The sequence below is a fragment of the Lithobates pipiens genome, unplaced genomic scaffold (assembly GCF_037356315.1).
Source record: "Lithobates pipiens isolate NorthernLeopardFrog02 unplaced genomic scaffold, aLitPip1_a1.2 Scaffold_28, whole genome shotgun sequence".
In the NCBI taxonomy this organism is placed as follows: Eukaryota; Metazoa; Chordata; class Amphibia; order Anura; family Ranidae; genus Lithobates; species Lithobates pipiens.
In genome coordinates, this window is record NW_027507789.1 from 42,582,346 (window position 1) to 42,601,188 (window position 18,843).

General features: G+C 42.5%; 1 protein-coding gene across 2 annotated transcripts in view; it reads right to left on the reverse strand.

Moving 5' to 3' along the window:
- Positions 1-100: 100 nt before the first annotated feature.
- The window catches only part of TP53INP2 (tumor protein p53 inducible nuclear protein 2), a 51,384-nt gene continuing 32,641 nt past the window's right edge, over positions 101-18,843 (reverse strand). For both annotated transcript variants that reach the window (XM_077459142.1, XM_077459143.1), the window contains exons 3-4: positions 15,498-15,813; positions 101-13,158 (exon numbers count right to left, since the gene is read on the reverse strand). In XM_077459142.1, coding sequence (XP_077315268.1) covers positions 12,909-13,158; positions 15,498-15,813 — 566 coding nt within the window. In that variant the 3' untranslated portion in view covers positions 101-12,908. The remainder of the gene's footprint in view (positions 13,159-15,497; positions 15,814-18,843) is intronic.

Consider the following 18,843-nt stretch of genomic DNA (forward strand, 5'->3'; position numbering starts at 1 on the left):
GCAAACAGGGGTTACAACCCTTCTCCACTCTATCCAAACCTAAAAAAAAAAAAAAAAAAAAAAAAAAAAAAAAAAAAAAAACGGCAAAGAGGCAATAAAATAGAATAAATTAATATTTTATTTCTTTATATTTTATCCTTTTATACTTTTTTTTGTCAGTGACATGTTACAGTAGAACAGACTCACTTCAAAAAACAAAAAAGGGAAGAAAAAAAAATATACAGTTCTAAATTGCATACAGCCATACCAGAATAAATGAATTACACTCCGCTGTACTCAGCCATCTTACCCACTAGTGATTAATGCATTATCTTACATCTGCGCACACCAATAGCCAACACACTATATATATATATAGAATCACATTTGCTTCCCTTTAAGAGGGAGACAAAAACACACTCACTGTAAACCTTTAACATCCAGGGAACACATACTTGTTACTCAGTGCCAGCGGATGGGTTGTTTTAACTACTACGGGAAAAAAAAAAAAAAAAGTGAACCTCAGAAATGAGAGGTCACTTAACAGGCAAGGAGACAATTGTATACAGCAACTAAAACACGCTGTAGGAAGCTGCTAGTATGAGAGATTTACATTTCTCGTTTAACAGTGCCTGCCAAACCCTTTATGTCCATGCTCCGAAATGATGTTCTGTTGTAAGGCATACAATGGGTTAAAAGGCTTCACCGCCTGCCACGGCAGGGATGAATGTTGTATATTCTATTAATTGCATTACGCTTCTTATTACCAGAACATTACACACACACACACAGTACAGAGGGCAGAGAGCTCTACCGGGTTACATACGGTAGTTGCATTGCTTCCACACTGAAGAGATCTTAATTTCCACCAATACCAAGCAGAGCATTTTGTTCACGGTTTCCATATTGTGTTGCGTCTCTAGAAACATCAGTAGTGTCTTCTATTTATAAGGCTGGTCTTGTGAATATTACTTAAACCAACAAAATGCCCACTGCTATATATAGGTGAATGACTCTCCAATGAGGCAATCTTATACTTGATCCAAGAGTTGATGAAAATGTCCTTTCAACCCAAACTAGTATCAAAATGTAAAAAAAAAAGAGAAGTAGGGCAAAGTTCTTTTGGCCCTACGTCGCCTGTAGGTCACAAGAGTGCACTTCGTTCAGCCGCTCCAGATTCTGGTGGGATCCCAACTTTAAATTCAGAATCCACCCAGATGCCTGACCAGCAGTTGGCCCAGCCTCTTATGCCCTGTACACAGGGTCGGAAATTCCGACGGAAAAGGTCGATCGGGATATATTGTCGGGAAAATCTGATGGTGTGTGGGCTCTATTGGACTTTTTCCAAGATTTGAGAGCTGGATCTAAAATTTTCCCACAAAAAAATCCGATCTGACTTTTTCTGATCATTTGTAGAGAATTCCGGCAGACAAAGCACCACGCATGCTCAGATTAAATTACGAGACCAAAACTATCGGCTACTATCCTCTACGTAGTCCCGTCGTACGGAAGGAACGTCACCACGTTCCGAACGATCGGATTTTCCGACAACTTTCTCTAACCGTGTGTATGCAACACCAGTTTCGGACAAAATCCGTCAGGAAAAATCCAACGGATTTTGTGGTCGGAATGTCCGGCCGCGTGTACGGGGCATTAGCATGCTGCTGAGGGCCTGAGCCAGCTGCTTCTGCCGCCTTCACAGCCTGGCGCTCCAGTGTGTGCTGGAGGGGCAAAATGGAGAGTGGTAACGGACAGTCACCGCTCTCTGCTCTGTGAAGACCAAGAAATTAGTGATCAGGGGTCTTTGATCGCCGAGTTCTCAGGTTTAGAGACGGTGGAGGAACGATGCTGCAGTCACCTAGGTGTGTATGAATAATATGGGGGTTTTTTTAAGCCTGCCAGTCCGGTTTTTAAGCTGATCTCCTCTCCAGCTTTTAGGGAAGTTTAAATAGTTTGTTTGGACCAAGCTGGTCCAAACGAACAATTTACTTCACTAAGACATGCAGCAGCTCTCAGTGCCATATGGACTGTAGGTAGCTTCAGCTACCTACAGTACAGGAAGTCCCTGGGTTACAAACAAGAGAGGTATTGCAGGTTTGTTCCTAAGATGAATTTGTATGCAAATTGGAACAGGTACAATTTTTAAGTGCAACTTCAGCCAAAAAAAATAAATATATTTGTCAAGTTTTGGCTAGCATAGGGAAGGATTAACACCCCTGTAACGTTTGTTTTGCTGTCTGTGCCCATGTTTAGAAGAATTCACCTCACTTTCTGTCCTGTGACAATTGGATTTGGCAAGTTTTGGGTAGTCATGGAAATAAGGATTGCTGATAAAGCCTCAGTAGAGACCCCTTTTTCCCATAATGCCCTGTACATACACGGATTTTCCATTGTAAAAAACTTGGATGTTTTTTTTTCCAACGGAATTCCGCTCAAGCTTGGCTTGCATACACACGGTCACACAAAAGTTCTCAGAACTTTCGACCGTCAAGAACGCGGTAACGTACAACACTACGTCGAGCCGAGAAAATGAAGTTCAATGCTTCCAAGCATGCTTCAAATTATTTGCAAGCATGCGTAGGAATTTTGCATGTCGGAATTTGTACAGACAATCAGAACTTTTTCTGACCAAAAAATAGAGAACCTGCTCTCAATTTTTTGCTGGCTGGAATTCCGCCAGAAAATGTCCGAAGGAGCATACACACGATCGGAATTTGACCAAAAGCTCATATCTGACTTTTGCTGGCAGAATTTCTGATTGTGTGTATGGGGCTTTACAGGAGTAAATTTACCCTCACTTCCTATTGTCTCCCTCAGTTTGTAAGTATGAGTCATACACTATATTACCAAAAGTATTGTGACGCCTGCCTTCATGTTGGAGCAGGAAGGAGCCATCCCCAAACTGTTCCCGCAAAGTTGGGAGCATGATATTGTCCAAAATGTCTTGGTGTGCTCACGCCTTAAGAGTTCCCTTCACTGAAACTAAGGGGGCCAAGACCAAGCCCTGAAAAACAACCCCACATAGTCCCCCCCTCCACCAAATGATTTGGACCAGTGCACAAAGCAAGGTCCATAAAAGACATGGATGAGCGAGTTTGGGATGGAGAAACTTGGCTGGCCTGCACAGAGTTCTGACCTCAACCTGCTAGAACACCTTTGGGATAAATTAGAGTGGAGAAGGCAAGCCAGGCCTTCTCTCCAACATCAGTGCCTTACCTCACAAATGCGCTTCTGGAGTAATGGTTAAACATTTCAATAGACACACTCCTAAACCTTGCAGACAGCCTTCCCAGAAGAGTTGAAGCTGTTGTAGCTGCAAAGGGTGGGCCAACTCAATATTGAACCCTACAGACTAAGATGCCATTAAAGTTTATTTGTGAGTAAATGCGGGTGTTCCAATACTTTTGGTAATATAGTGTAAGTTGAGAGCAAGTAACTCCTTGGGGATTGCCTGTATACAGGGCTGTGTTCCAGCAGTAGGATGGAGACTTCCCTTCACACTCCCGAACAAACCTGAGTGCCGCTCAGCCATTAACAGGGAGCTTTGCATTTTATGAATGACTTCAACGCTTCCTTTCATTGGATGAGATTGTAACATTATTCACCCGCCTCGGCCAATCAGAGGAAGGTTTGTATCTAGCAACCCTTATTTTGTAGAAACTCTTGAATTTAATAAAGGTCAGTAAGTCTAGAAAAAAAGTGAACTGAAATAATTGCTTACATTAACTTCAATTCCCATTGACTTCCATCTCTAGCACACACACACACACACACACACACACACCACACACACGCGCTCTCGCTCTGCCTGTTGCTGGTTTTAACCCTATAAAAAGGGATATTGAAGGTTTTTGTTTTGTTTTTAATTATAAAACTCATTTGCTCACAAAGCAGTAGGACGCATACAGTGTTCTTGCTAGAGAACATCAACCAGTCCAATACTTCACCATAATCTGTGACTTATTCCATGCAAAAATGACTAGAAAGGCACATGCATTGTATATACTGCAGAGATGTACAACTACTACATAGTGCATCTTTTTTAGATTTTTTTTTTTTTTCATATTGCTGCAATTGATTTCACTGCACACAAAACTATTGTTTGGACTTGGAGACTCCTATTATAGTTTTATGATCTGTTACTGAACCCACAAACACTGGAATAGCATAGCCACTAAAGACTGCAAAATATCAAAACTAGCACCTAAAATATGACACCAGATCCACCCCATGAAGGATTTTATTCCTTCCGGAATCTGATGCAACTTTAAGAAAAAAAAAAGAAAAAAAAAAAAGCTTTGATATAGTTTTGACCTGAAACAGCACCATAAAGCTTTTTGATATTGGGTTGCATCTAATGACATACAGCGATATACAACTAAAATAGAAGTAAAAATAAAACGCACAGCTACGAGGTTAGATGGCATATCAATGGTCATTTGACAGATCTAAAAGGCTGGATATTCTAAGGTGAAATAAATCAGCTATTTTACATGTGACCCTGTTGCAGCATTTTAGAGAAACATTAAGATGGGCCTATATTGTTCACGCAAGTAAGCAATCATAAAAAAATAAAAACACATGACACGTGGATCTGTCGAACGGAGCCATGCCGAATTCAGATGCAGACAGAAGACCGCTAGGAGGAAGCACCTTGCAATTCAGGTAAATGGGAGGGGCGGGGGGTGGAGTTTAAGGCCCCTTACACACGAGTGGTCCTAATCAGGTCCACCTGTCTGTTTTCCAGGTGGACCTGATCGGACCCTCCATTCTCTTTAATGGAGCGGCGAAGATAAACTGATTTGTGTCCTGCCTCCAATCTGGCAAAAACAAATGGAAGGGGATCCGTTACTCTCCGTCTTATCGGATCGGAGGCCAGTCGAGTGTAAATAGTCAGCTGGTTCATTTAAATCCAACTGCACATAGAGCAGAGAGGGTTGTGTCCGTCCCTGTTCTGCATGAGCAGACCTGTCACACCCCCCCCCCCCCCCCCCGTTCCACTCAGCATGGGATCAGCAGACAGATCCACTGCTGAGAAGAATGGATCCAGCGTGTGTGAAAGGGGCCCTACGATGTTTCATGTTGCCCCCTAAATATGGCTATTACACAAAACATGGTCAGAAAGATAGACTATGGCTCCGTGTACATATGCTGCGGCCGCGGCTCACAGCATGGGGTCCGGGGCGTCCGTTTTCACTGATTCAGGTGCAAATCAGGTCAGAATTTTTGCCTGAATTTGCACCTGAATCAGAACCAAAGATGCACAGGACCCTGTTAAAGTGCAGACTGCAGCCGCCCTGGAGCTGTGTGAACAGGCTCCATTGAGAGCTGGTCACAGTCTCCTGCGGAAAATCCACATCCAATTCGCATATGTATGATCCCGGCCTAAGCCTTTAAATAAAATTTGCTGCTGCAATGCAATGTTGTTCATTAATGTTTAATTTATAAAACTTAAAGCGGTAGTAAACCCGCACATTTTTTTTTTTTTAAACCTGCAAAGCAAAAGGCATAATGAGCTAGTATGCACCGCATACTAGCTCATTATGAAATACTTACCTTAGAACGAGGCCCCGACATCTGGCCCGATCCACGCCGAGGGAGCTGACATGCTCCCTCGGCGTTTCTTCCGGGTATCGCGACTCCGGCGCTGTGAGTGGCCGGAGCCGCGATATCGTCACTCCCGCGCATGCGCGTGGGAGATTTCACGCCGGCCACTGCCGGATTTTCAGGCCGAGAATCCCCTTGTGCGCATGCTCCGCTGCAGTCAGCGGTGCATACCGAGGGGAATAACGGTTTAGGAGATATTTTTTTTACCTACAGGTAAGCTTTATTATAGGCTTTCCTGTAGGTAAAAGTTAAAAAATTGAGTATACAACCACTTTAATAGCATAATAACTGCAAGCTGATAGCTATGAAAACTGTTCATATGCACCTAAATGGTGTTCAATATTAGATTATAAGAGTTACAGCTTAAATCTTTATTTCACCAACTACATGAGCCCCTAGGTCATGCATTGATAGAATGATCTCTCGAAAAATGGTTATGTGCCTGTGTAGCAAAATGAACAGCACAACTTCATTAGATGTCTTAGAAACAGAGCCTGCCTGTTGCATTTTATCTTTCAAGTCAACTGAATAGGCCAATGCATTTTAATGCAATGCATATCCAGCATTTATCATAAATCGCAGTTACAGTGATTCCAAGACTTGCCACCTGATGGTAAAATTTGGTTTTGCAGAGCATTTATAAAGGGCAGGTCCTTCAAAAAATTATTTTGTTTTTCAGCAGCTGGACCAGGCCATGCCAAGCAATGAAATGGGGTCATATTCTTTATATATATATATATATAATTTTTTTTTTTTTTTTTATATATATTTAATATAATGTATATATTTTTAGGGGGATCCTCTTTGTTAGTAAGTAATAATGGGTGGCAAGCATAGTTTGTAAGGATTCACCACAGAATATAGTAAATGTATGCTGAATGTGGGTGACCAATAGGTTGAAATTAGGCTGATTACCCAGTGAATTTCAAATAATTCTCATCAAAGTGTCAGTAAGCACCGACAACTGCATTCATGTTGCATTAGTGTTTCTCTGCCATGGAATAAGCCTTGCACTGCTCTGGGGAGACAGTAAATATCAACACTGGCAGAGTTGATAACACTATAGACACATAGGGTTCATTTACTAAAACTGGAAAGTTCAAAATCTGGTGCAGATCTGCATGCAAACGAATCAGCTTCCAATTTTATTTTATTTTTTCAAAGCTTAATTGAACAAGCTGATTGGCTACCATGCACAGCTGCACCAGATTTTTTACTCCACTTTTAGTAAATTGACCCCATAGTCTACAATAGGTAAAAAGTTTTCAGATTAAATGTGAATGTTCTGCACTACGATAACATATACACACAGCATAGCCATGGAACTAGCCATGGCACTATTCTAGAATATCATATGTATGTAATCAAGATGGCGGCTATTTTGTAGCTACAATCTACAGATTAAGTATTAAAATAACTGAACAGATGCATGGTTGTTTAGGATTAAAATGCTAAAATAAAATAGACAGAAAAGTTTAAGCAGATACTAAAGCTCATAATTAAACAGAGTGAGAGAAGCACCATTTTCTCAGCTTTTTGAGGAAATGACCAACTTCTGAAACAGGCTGGCCAAGTCCACCTCCGCCTGGTTACATATGATGCTGGAAGTCTTGACAGTTGTCAATACACAAGGAACTAGGGGCATCTCTAAGTCCTGAGGCACAAAGCTTGTTTGTGCCTTAAGGAAACCTGCAGTTGAAAGCTGACCATCGCTGACCTGAAAATGATATAGAATTGTAGAAAGAAGGTCCACATAGTTGTGCGCCAAATATCAGTAGGTTTTATTATAAACTGATGGTTGCTGTCTTAAAGGAAAGTCTGCCAAGTCTTTAAAGAACTGAATAGGACAGCTTTCTACAAATACTTGTTTCTCCAGTGGCCTAGGTCTTCCACCTTCTCTAGGTTTCAGTGCTGCAGCCTCAGTGTATTCGGAATTCAACATTTCTGGGAGTATCCGATGCCTTTGTCCCCCACCATGACCCTTTACTCCAACTCCTATATCACTACCAAGTTCTGTAGTGGCACACGATTCGAAGGATGGGAACCATGGTGCGTGGCAGGGGAGCACAGGCATCTGACATTCCTGGAAGTGTAGAATGCTGAAGACAATGATGGAGGCTGCAGCACTGGACTGGAGATAAGAGATATGGGCCACCAGACAGATGAGTATAATACGTCTTTTATGGCAGGAAACTGCCCCTTTCAATTCATTAAAAGGCCTTGACTTAAAGCCTTCTGATTAGGCACTTGTGTGAAATGCAGATGTGAGCCATCTAACTTTATAATAAACCTTCTGATGTATAGCATGTATCTACATGTCCCTTCCTTCTTTATCTGAATTTTTTTCTACTGGACCAAGCTAGGCTGAGGAACTGTAATATGCATGCCACAGAGTAGACAACCTGCCAGAATTCCTCAGTGTTAGCAATGTTTTAGCTTGCACTTTCCTAAAAATTGCTAGTTGCTTGGCTCCCTGTGGATGCAATCCCCTGAGCACTGGCCTGGAAGACGTCACAGCCAGGAGCTGCCAATGTATAAATCTGTTATACATGAGCAACTTAGGTGCCCCATACATTCATCATTTTGTTTTTTCATTCAACCAGGGTGCCCCATACATGGATCGAAAATTCAGCCAGTTCAGCAGGAACCAGCGGAATTTCGATCTATGTATGGCTGGCTTTGGAAAGCATGAAGTCCTAACAGTAAAATTTTCAGGAGAGATCAGCTAAGGCAGCCAGAATACTTGCTCACTGCAGTTTTCCCTTCAAAGGTGACCCTAAAATAAGATACAAATGTGCTTAAAAGTCTCCCTGCACTATCAACACAGAACGTACACCATAATAAAACATGCACATCAAATTGTCTTTTATCACTAGCTGTTAGGGTCCCTGAGTCCACACAGATTTGCTCTAAATCACATATGCTTCCAAAAAGAGCCTGAACGGCTCTATAAAAGTCAATCCGTTACAAAACAGAATGGAGCAAAACAATAATCCTATAGCCGTGAGGTGTCTCTGTGTCTAAATAGAATGGATGACACCAACCATGCACGTTCCCAGTTGTAAAAACACTGTCACCAAATACTCACACATGCTTCGATAGTGTTCTAAGATATATTTACACGTTGTTAAAGAAAATTATTAAGCACCTTTTTTTTGTTTGTTTTTAGGATTTATGTACAAGTTGGATTACAAAGTGGTGGGTTACTAAACAGTGGTGACAGGGTAAATGCTTTCTCAGTCACTTTGTCCTATAACCCGTCTCTTAGCCATAATCTGAAAATGTTAACAGTTAATACAAAGCTCTACATAAATTCATTGATCAAGTTATGAAGGGTGATGAGGGCACTTGAAGCGAGGGTTTATACCCAACTGCCAAGCTTCACTGTGAAGATAACTTGTTCGGTTTTTGAACGCCCAACTCCTAGTTAGGCAGGGTATTTAAAGCCTAAATCCAAGTTTTAGATGGAGGAAGGGTTTTGAAATCCAAAATCCTAATTTTAAATAGAGGAAGGGTTTTGAACGCCCAAACCTTAGTTTTAGATAAATGGAAGGGTTTAGAAAGCCCAAATCCGAGTTTTAGAATGAGGAAAGGTAAGAATTTCTATCAAGTTTTGCTGCTGTCTGTGGCTCCTTTGGGGGATATGCGCCCTCACTTTCTGCCTGGACAAACGGTTGGAATACTTGTTGGGTTTTTTATTGTTTTTTGGGTCTTCCTGTGTCAGCATCACATGCACCTAAATTTCTTGTCCTGGTATTACCGAGACAGAAAATGGTGAGAAATCTTCCCAATAAAGACACGGGCAGCAATAAAAACTTGAGAGGTTCTGACTCTTACCCACTCTATCATAAATTAAAATGGGAAGTTATGAGTTAGCTTAACTGACTCTAAGAAAGAATCTTCTATATACCCGATATAGTTACCAAGCACAAAGGGAAGAAGACAGAGAAAATTAAAGGCAACCAATGCTCATGTTGCAGATCCATAAAGTATAACCTTTTAACAGCAAGCATCCTAATCACCCTCCATTTAAAGGAAAACTATACTAAAAGAAAAACAGAAGCTGCCAGATTCTTAAACCACTAGTTGTGTGGATGTCTCTGGCTTTGGTAGTTTTAGATACGGATCTGGGACAAGCACGCAAATCAGTAAAGTTCGGAGTGAGGTTCCCGATGACTTCAAAAAGGTACTAAAGCCATTGGATCAGCGTGACAGCCATGAATCCCAACCGTTTTCCTTTAAAATTGTTTGCTGGCATTTTACTTTATTCCCACCAAACCTCTTTGAAAAGCACAATACATAAAAAGGAGCAGTATTCTTTTAAACATCATGACAACCTTACACAATCTGAATCTGGAAATCTCATTTTTCTGTAATATATATGGATTATGTGCAAATGCTTAGTAACCGATCCATGTACCAAAACACGTTAGGCAATCAACAGTCAGCATTTTACTGAAAGGAACTGGAGGCTAGGAGTTTTTGAGTACCTGAAACCTAGCAAAAAGGCTTACTTAATAAGGCAGCACATAGAGCAGTTCACTAGATTGGATTCCACTTTGAGCAGTGAAACAGTGAGAGAAGACTGGTTGATTGACATGGGTTACTGCACCTTGTACATAGCCCATATTTAATAGTGACCAGTAAAAAGGGACTTGCAATGCTTCAGCTCAGTTCTAATCCGAGTAGGGTTGCTGTCCTGAAATAGAGGCTTATATCATTTTTATTGTTTTAAATCTGACCTAACTTCAGAGTTTAGGTCCCCCTCTGAAAACTACTGAGGCATTAGGCAGATAAGTAGGGTTGGGCCTATCAAACTGTAAAAACGAACCAGTTAAAAACAGCAGGTCCTGCCGTTCCTCAGACCCAGGTCACGGGTGGTGAAGTTGAAGGCAGCAGTGCACTCAGGAAATGAGGATTGCAGAGTCTGCAATGATAAAGTGTTTGAAGACTTTACCGAAATATAAAGCTGCTGCGGGTCATATGACCCAACATGTTGCCATGGTACTTAGTGTTTCCTACTGAAGTTTTTACAGTTTGAGAATGCCAACCTACCTTCCTAATGCCTCTATTTTTCCAAAGCACACCTAAACTGAGTTTACATCTGCTTTTTTTTTTTTTTTAATAACACAGCAATGCAAATTCAGAATCCCCCATACAGAAAACAGAAATGCATTTAAAATGTAATCTTTAGTTGACTATCTTATCTCTTCAATTGAATTCAGAAAATCCTAATGTATGTAATTAACTTACGTACGTAATCTAAAAGAGGTAATTGATAACCAATATAATCAAAGGTTAGAAAGGCAGGACCTTTTTTTGTAGTCACCACCAGTCTTGTGTTGCCCTTATGGCTGAGCTGTGGTGCCTTCAGAAGACCTTGTACAGACAGACTGCAGTATGCATAAGAGAAATGCATATAGCAAGATTTCAGCAGCTTTCCTAAAGTCTCTTAATGTATCTTTCAGCTCTTGCAGGCTTTCCGTAAAGCATATAAAAGATACAACCATTCCGAATTTTTGATTATTGCAGGTTGTAAAGTCTCACTGAAGGAAAAGGGGTGTCTACCACCCAGAAAAAGAATATAGAGACACAACCATAAATTCTATACATTTATACAATGTGAGCACTTATTTTCTTATTGGGATTATCAGTGGCAACCTTTTAAAGTCCCTTTTTGTTTACTTCTTTTATGTATCTTGCAGGCTTGCTATTTTTTTTTACGTAGTGCTGAAGCTTTCAATTCTACCAAATGGTAGCAGGAACCACAGCACAGCTACATAGAAGAAGGAACCCAAATAAATTAAAAGATTATTATATACACATGTATTCAGAACTGTTCCTCTATTAAATTGGCCTTCCAGCAACCCTACTTTTTAACCATTTAACACTCTCAATATTTCCATGCTACTTTAAAAACTCTATTACCAATTCCCTTTTTTAACAGAAGTCCACTCTCTCCATACCCGCTCATCTACATCCACTTGCCATCGTAAACCTGCTCCTACTTTCTATTAATGTGAAGCATTGCAGGTCCCTTTGGCAAGAGATGTAATTGATACAGACCTGTGTATGGTCTTCATACCAACCTTATGTGTACAGTGCAAAGCCTTGTACAAGGCTTAGATCTTTATTTAGTAAGCCAAAATACACAATTCCAGTGCCGATTCCCGCATCACATCTCTCCCGCAGGCAGTTCACACTGCCCTCTGCAAACCTCTGCAGGTGTCAATACAATGTTAATGATACCCCCAGATCGGTTCAATGATCGCAGTGTGAACTGTGGATTCGCACAGGAATCGGATTGCACAGGTGAGAACACCCATGTGATCAGATTTCCAGTGCGGGGGAAAAAAAACTGTAAAGCTGAACTTGCATTGCAGACATCGCATGTGATCAACACCTGCAGTGCGGGTGTGAATCACATGCGATGTCTGACATCGCTAAAGTGTGAACCTGGGCTAAAGGAGAAGTACAGCCAAACACTCCCCTGTGGCTCAACCTATCAGTGAGCTGCTGAGCGCCTGAGACGGTCTCTCCTACCCCCTACACAGCCTAGCGTTTCAGCAGGGGGGCTTGGCAGAGCAGAGAGACGGTGACTGACAGTCACCAGCTCTCTATTTAGGAGCCCTGGGAATTGAGCAATCGGTGGTGGTTGTTCGCTCGTTTCCCAGTGTTAGAGCCAGCAGGGGGCCAGATGCAGCATTGGACCGATGCTGCATTCACCTAAGTAAACCCAAACCCCATACTTCTCTTTTATAAAGCACTAAATAATGCACTGTACACATCCCTTCAGTGTTGTCTGGTCTAATTCCCTGATAATGCTCTTCAAAGAGGTTTCTGAAAGATGCTCACCTGTAGTGAGGGTGTGGATTTAAAAGTTAGCAATTTCAATATTCCAACCAATTCTTTAGTACCTGGAAAATAAAGCCTGATTATTGACAAAGACGAATACCCTCAAATGCAGAGCTTCAACAGAAACTTGGCCATAATAAAACGTGTGTTAAAAAGCAGCTAAAATCTAAACAAGTACATTAAATTTAAAAAAAAAGCCTTTTGAGGGTTTGGTGAGCTTTTTACCTAGAGGAAGCTTCCAACACCCTTCCTCGCTTTACCATTATTAGCTACTTAAAACACCCCACTACAATGGAGTACGTTCAGCACCAAAACAGCAAGAGAGAAGGGTGATGGTGTTCTTGTGCTTAGAGTAGGGTACAGTAGAGGCAAGAGACGGTACTGACAAACCATGAGGCAGGATGGACGGATGGGGGTTCTGAGGATAGATAATGCCCTTGTTCATGTAAACAGCTAAAAAGAGTAGTTCAGTGGTTGAGCTGGCGCTGCCTAGGCTGGCACACAAAGTTGCGTTGTCGCATTGCATTGCGGCCCTGGAACGACTGTGCCAGATTTTGCCGTTGCAGATTTTTACGTCCCAGCTTGCGCTTGTCCACCTGAGCTTTGGCGCGTTGGATCCGTGAGACTTGACCCACTTTTCCTAATATGGCGGCTTTGGCAGAGACAGAGGTGGCGTGATGAGGTGTGCGTCGTTCCACTCTGGTTTTGCTCGGTGACCTGGAAAGAAGGCAATGATGCATTATGCACAACCCATCTCAGTGTAGTTATTTAAAAATATTTTCAATCCTTACAACATTAGATTTGCTTTCTTTGTACATTGCAACTTATAGTCTCACAGTAGAGTTTGCATAAAATTACATTTTAACTCTATCACCTAATTTGATAAAGTAAAATGTTACTTTTGTTGCATTTTGGTATAACAAGCTTGAGACCTCTTATTCCATGCTGTTGATTTCGTTTTGCATTCATGGAATGCCAAACTGTTGAGCCTGTTGAGCCCCTGGTTCGATGGTCACAATAGACAATTACTTCTCCCGCATAAATATCTGTGAAGGTTCCACATGTTCTGCAGTTTTAACATCTGCACCTTGGTGATGTGACAATTCACACCTTTAAGCTTCATTCACACTTGTGCCACTCCAGAGTACAATTTTGATGCAACTTGGGATTGGTGCGACTTGGCTTCAACCAATAATAATGTAGAACTGTTGCACAATGGTCAAATGTATAACATTCAGGTTTGACTTTCATGCAACTTTTTTTTTTACATTGCAGTCTACGGCACCCTAAAGGAACCTTTTTAAAGTCACACATATTTGAACGGTTACCATTGAAAAACATGGGGATGTGACTTGTCACGCCACTTTAGTGTCCAAAGTCGCACAAATGTGAATGGAGCCTTTTTAGAGAGAGGAACTATGAAGGTTTCCTGACTAACAATGGGATTATGTAACTAGAACAGGGTGGTCACACAACTTTAACACCTCCCATCCTGTTCTTGGGCAATCAACTTCTACCCATTGCATAGTGATTGGATTAAGGTGTGGATTTAAATACTGGGGTAACTTCCTGGAACTCATTGGAACTAAAAAAGTGGCTTGGGTAAGCTGCAAATGTCATCACCGATACAGAACAAGTCCAGTTGAATGTGACTAAAAGCGGCCATAGACGATTCGAATCTCGGCCGATCCCTGCAGAACCAGCCAAGATTCAAACTATCTATGGGCAGGCTGATTGTACCCAATTCAATTGTTGAATTGGGTACAGCCCCTACCAATATTTACTGTGTTCTCCCGGCATGGACGACTCCCCCCTGTGCTCCAACCTCACCCCTGCAATCGCATTAGCTATGGTCGGTTTAACTACTACTATCTTTGGCTCCATTTCAGGGCCGACTTCAGGCTAATTCGGGCCCGATTCGCCCCTGAAATGGAGAACAGGGACACACTGCTGTGAGCCACATCCGCCTCAGTGTGAACCCAGCCTAATGTCTTCCTGCTTCTCCTCCAGGCCAATCAGGAAGCAGGCCCTGAGACCCAACTAGCTAGGGAGTCTTAGGATTCCTGGCCAATCGGGTTTTAGGACCCACTTCCTGGTCGGGCCAGGAGGAGAAGCAATGGCCCCAGCTTTTCCCTCGGCAAGTTGGAGCAAGCAGCAGCAGGTGGAGGGGCAGAAATAGCCTCTTTAAGCTTCCAGGAGCCTTCCCTTGATCCAGCACCACCTCAGCATCGGCCTCCTAAGGTAAGACCACTAATTGCTGGGAAGCCCAAAATATTGAGAGCATGCCACCACTGGTATCCACACTGCCACTTTTTAGTGGTAGCTTACTCCCCATCCTTATTTTACAGGTTGAGGAACTGCTTCAATCTGGTATCATTAGAGGGCACCAAACATGGCAATTAGCACATCCTATAGCTCAAGCCACTGCTTGGACACAGTAGCAGTGCTAAACCCAAAGCCAAAAATTTAATATTGTAGCTTACCAATCATTAGTATAATTTAATCTACTGTAGTTAATGTGGTGGCCGCAATAGGCTGTTATTTTTTAGGCTTTTTCCCTCCATTCTCACATTGTGATCTGGCCAGTAACACACCCCCTGTATTAGAGCGCCCCCGCTCTGAATGAATGAGCACAGGGGGCACCTTTGGACAGCAGACTTGTCAGTCTGGAAGTAGGGGAGTGTTAGACGGGCTAGCAGATTTACATATACTAACAACTGAAGTCGTACTCCAGTTCACACCTAATAAGCAGCTACAGCAACAGATTTTTCCTTTTGGTATAAAAGGTTTTATATTTTTGTTTATTTTAAATAAGATCTGATCATTGTAAGCACCCTTGTCAGTGGTAAATAGTTTGTATTATCCCTGTAACTGCTACATCTGCAAAAGAGCTTGTTCTTTTGAAATGCAACAGACATACTGACTGGATCACCAGGTTAAAATAATGGAAAAAAAATGCAGCCACCACACAAGAATTGGCAAGCTGCAATATAATAAATGTTATGCATTACTAAACAATTTCATTGATGAGTATATACTGTATTTACAACAATTACCTGTCTCTGATGACTGTGATTTCACTGGCGTCTCGCCCCACCACGATGCTTCCGCTTGTGATGTAGACCGACATGCTGGGATGTTCTATAAGGAGGTCTTCCAGTGGACTGCTTCCCACCGCAGTTTGGCCAGGACCCTCTGCAGTAAAACAGGGGGGAGGGGTAACAAACCAGCTCTCGTCCATCGAGTGGGGTGGGCGGGGGGGAATAGACCAACCGATCCTATCACCCAAGGAGTGTGGCAGTGGGCTGGAAGCATCACTGTCCTCCTGGCCTTCTGCCACATCGTCCCTGCTTGAGGTTAATGTGTAGCTTTCTGATATGGTGAGGGAGTCATGTTAGGAGAAAGGCAGTACACAAGCCAGGGGACAAAGACAGATGGAGTACCATACATACAGTGTTCAAAGGAAAAAAAAAAGAAGGGGGATGGGAGAAATGATGGAGAAGTTATTAGTTACAAATATAACTATAAAAATCATTCTGATATTTAAAATCTTCTCTTACATTTTCTGGGTACAATCTGAGGACATGCACTATATGGCTAAACTTTTATGGACACCTGACCATCACACCTACCATATGGCCCAAAGTACTGTATCTGGCCACCCCTCCAAAATAATGAAGTTCAAATGTACTGTTAATACTACAGCATTCAGAGACATATTAGACAATTGTGCTCTTCCAATTTTTTACAATTGTGTGCTTGTGGGAACAGTTTCGGGAAGGCTCTTCTCTGTTCCAGCATGACTGTGCACAAAGCCAACCCCATAAAGACATCGTTGGACCATTCCTTTTTTTTTTATTGGCTAAACTAGATGGTTTTGTGTTTTTTGTTTTTTTAAACCCAACTATGACCACTTTAGTGTGGAGAAACTCAGTGGCCTGCACAGACCCCTGACCTCAGCCCTACTGAATATCTTTGGGATATGCTGGAACAGTGACTGTGAGCCAGGTCTTCTCATCCAACATCAACCTCACAAACACTCTTTTGGCTGAATAAGCACAAATTCCACAATCTGGCAGAAAGTCTTCCCAGAATAGTGGAGGCTGTTATACCTGCAAAGGAGGGGGCAGGGGTTAACTCCATATTAATGCTCACTGTTTTAGAATGGGATGTCCAGCAAGCTCATAAGATGGTCAGTTGTCCACAAACCTTTTGGCCATCTAGTGTAAAACTATAGCAAAAGCGGACCCTACAACATACAGTACATGGGCTACAACAGCCCAGTGATAAATATACAGAAAAAAAAGTCAAACTCCCCAATTTCTCCAACCACTCCATGAAAACCATGATATGATACAGAAGATAATTAGGCTCAGTCCTCCTAAAAATCATATCATCAATATCTCCTCCAAATCTCCCCCCCCCCCCCCCCCAAAAAAAACACATAACAATTTGATCTATTGTTATGGTCAATTTGGTCAAAAATAGCAATTCAAGGCATTAAATGGTGATGGAGCTTATTCCTTCAGGTATTTACCTTTTCCTTGACAGATGCACTTAAAGTGCAACTAAGGGCAAAACAAATTTCATTTTGGATAAAGGTTATAACGCCTGTCAGTTTTATTGTTTTGCCATATGCTTCCCATTGGGGAGATTTCCCCTTACTTCCCATCCCTGGGCAAAACAGGACGTGAGAGAAATCTCTCCAAAGTGAGGAAATCCCAGTGTGTCACCAGAACGAGTGTCCCCATTGGAAGATTTCCCCTTTATTAGTGTTCCGATGTCAACCCAAAATGTGGGAATTGCTTTCACTTTCGATGATGATGGTAAACAGGACAAATAGAAAAGGTGAATCTACCCATCAGTGTTCTATTGCATCTCCTCTCTAACCAAAACTTAGGCCCCTTTCACACAGACGATCCGTTCAGGTCCGCCTGTCAGTTTTTCAGGCGGACCTCAACGGATGCTCCATAGAGGTCTATGGAGCGTCGGATGTCAGTGGTGACATGTCCGCTGACATCCGACCCACTCCGATCCGAAAAAGTGTGACGGAGGAAAAAGATATTTTTCCATCCATCATCATATCGGGTGACGACGGACACTGCGGTCCGTCGTCACCCGATCTCCCATAGGGGAGAGCGGCGCTGTGACAGATCCGTCTGTGTGCAGAGACAGACCTGTCATCTTCCCGCTCAGCGGAGATCGCTCCGGTGATCCCCACTGAGCAAGCGGATATCCACGGGGCGGATCAGCACTGATCCGCCCCGTGTGAAAGGACCCTAAAAAGAAGTGACTGACAGCCACCAGCTCTCTGCTCAGGGAGCCCTGAGAACCAAGTGATCAGTGGTCTTTTACGCTGTGTGCAGAAAAGCACATGAAATGGAAAATGGAAGCACTTCATTTATTTTTGCAAATGATTGCACTGAGCTTTATTTGGGTCTGTTACACTCCTGCTTGTGGCACATTAATTAGAATGTTTTTTGGGTACAGGCACTGTTGTAAATATTACCATGTACAGCAAGTAGGCTCAATTTTTAAGCCCCTCCTACCGTTAGCATTATTTTTCCCTATTCACCTATTTTCCTCTTACTGCCTATGGCTAAACCTTCCCCCTTGAAAAAAAAAAAAAAATACCTTTAGCCCTGACACTGTCACGTGTTAGAGAATGCTAATAGCAGAGCTCAGACTGGCAGCACAAGGAGCCAATCAGGTATGTGCAATGCTCATGTGCCAACAATAACAAAGGGAAGAGCTCATCAGTCTTTAAGGCTGGGTTCACAAATGAGCACGCAGCGGATCACAGCAGGAGTCCGGTGCGTCCTCTTTCACCGTTTCAGGTCTGATTTCAGCTGAATTTTTGGCTGAATTCAGACCTGAAATGGACCAAAAGATGCACAGGACTCCTGTGCAAATTACACCAGAGCTGCTGCAGAGATATGTTACCTGGCTCCATAGAGAGTCGGTCACAATCTACTGATTTGGATCTGGAAAACCCACATCCAATTTGCACTAGTGTGAACCCAGCCTTACTGCTCTAATCATTGTCCAATTATAGGCTGTGAGAGGGACAAGACCTGCAAGGTTCCTCCTCCCTTCCAATTGCCCTCATAGCCGCTTGCTATGGAAGCATTTGTTGAGGGCTTGACTCCCAGTTGGGCTGCGTGCGTCTATTCAGACACATAGTGTGCCCCCCCCCCCGCTCTCTGTTCACAGGTTTTGACTGACAGCAGCAGGAGCTAATGGCTCCTGCTGCTCCCAGCCAAGCTTGTGAGAGTAGGGAGAGAGAAGAGCTACTGCAGATGTGCACAACGCTGAATCAAGATCAGGCTCAAGTAGGTCTTTTTTTTGGGGGGGGGGGGGGGGGGGTTGAGGGAAGCTACTATTAAAAGGCTTTTTTACCTT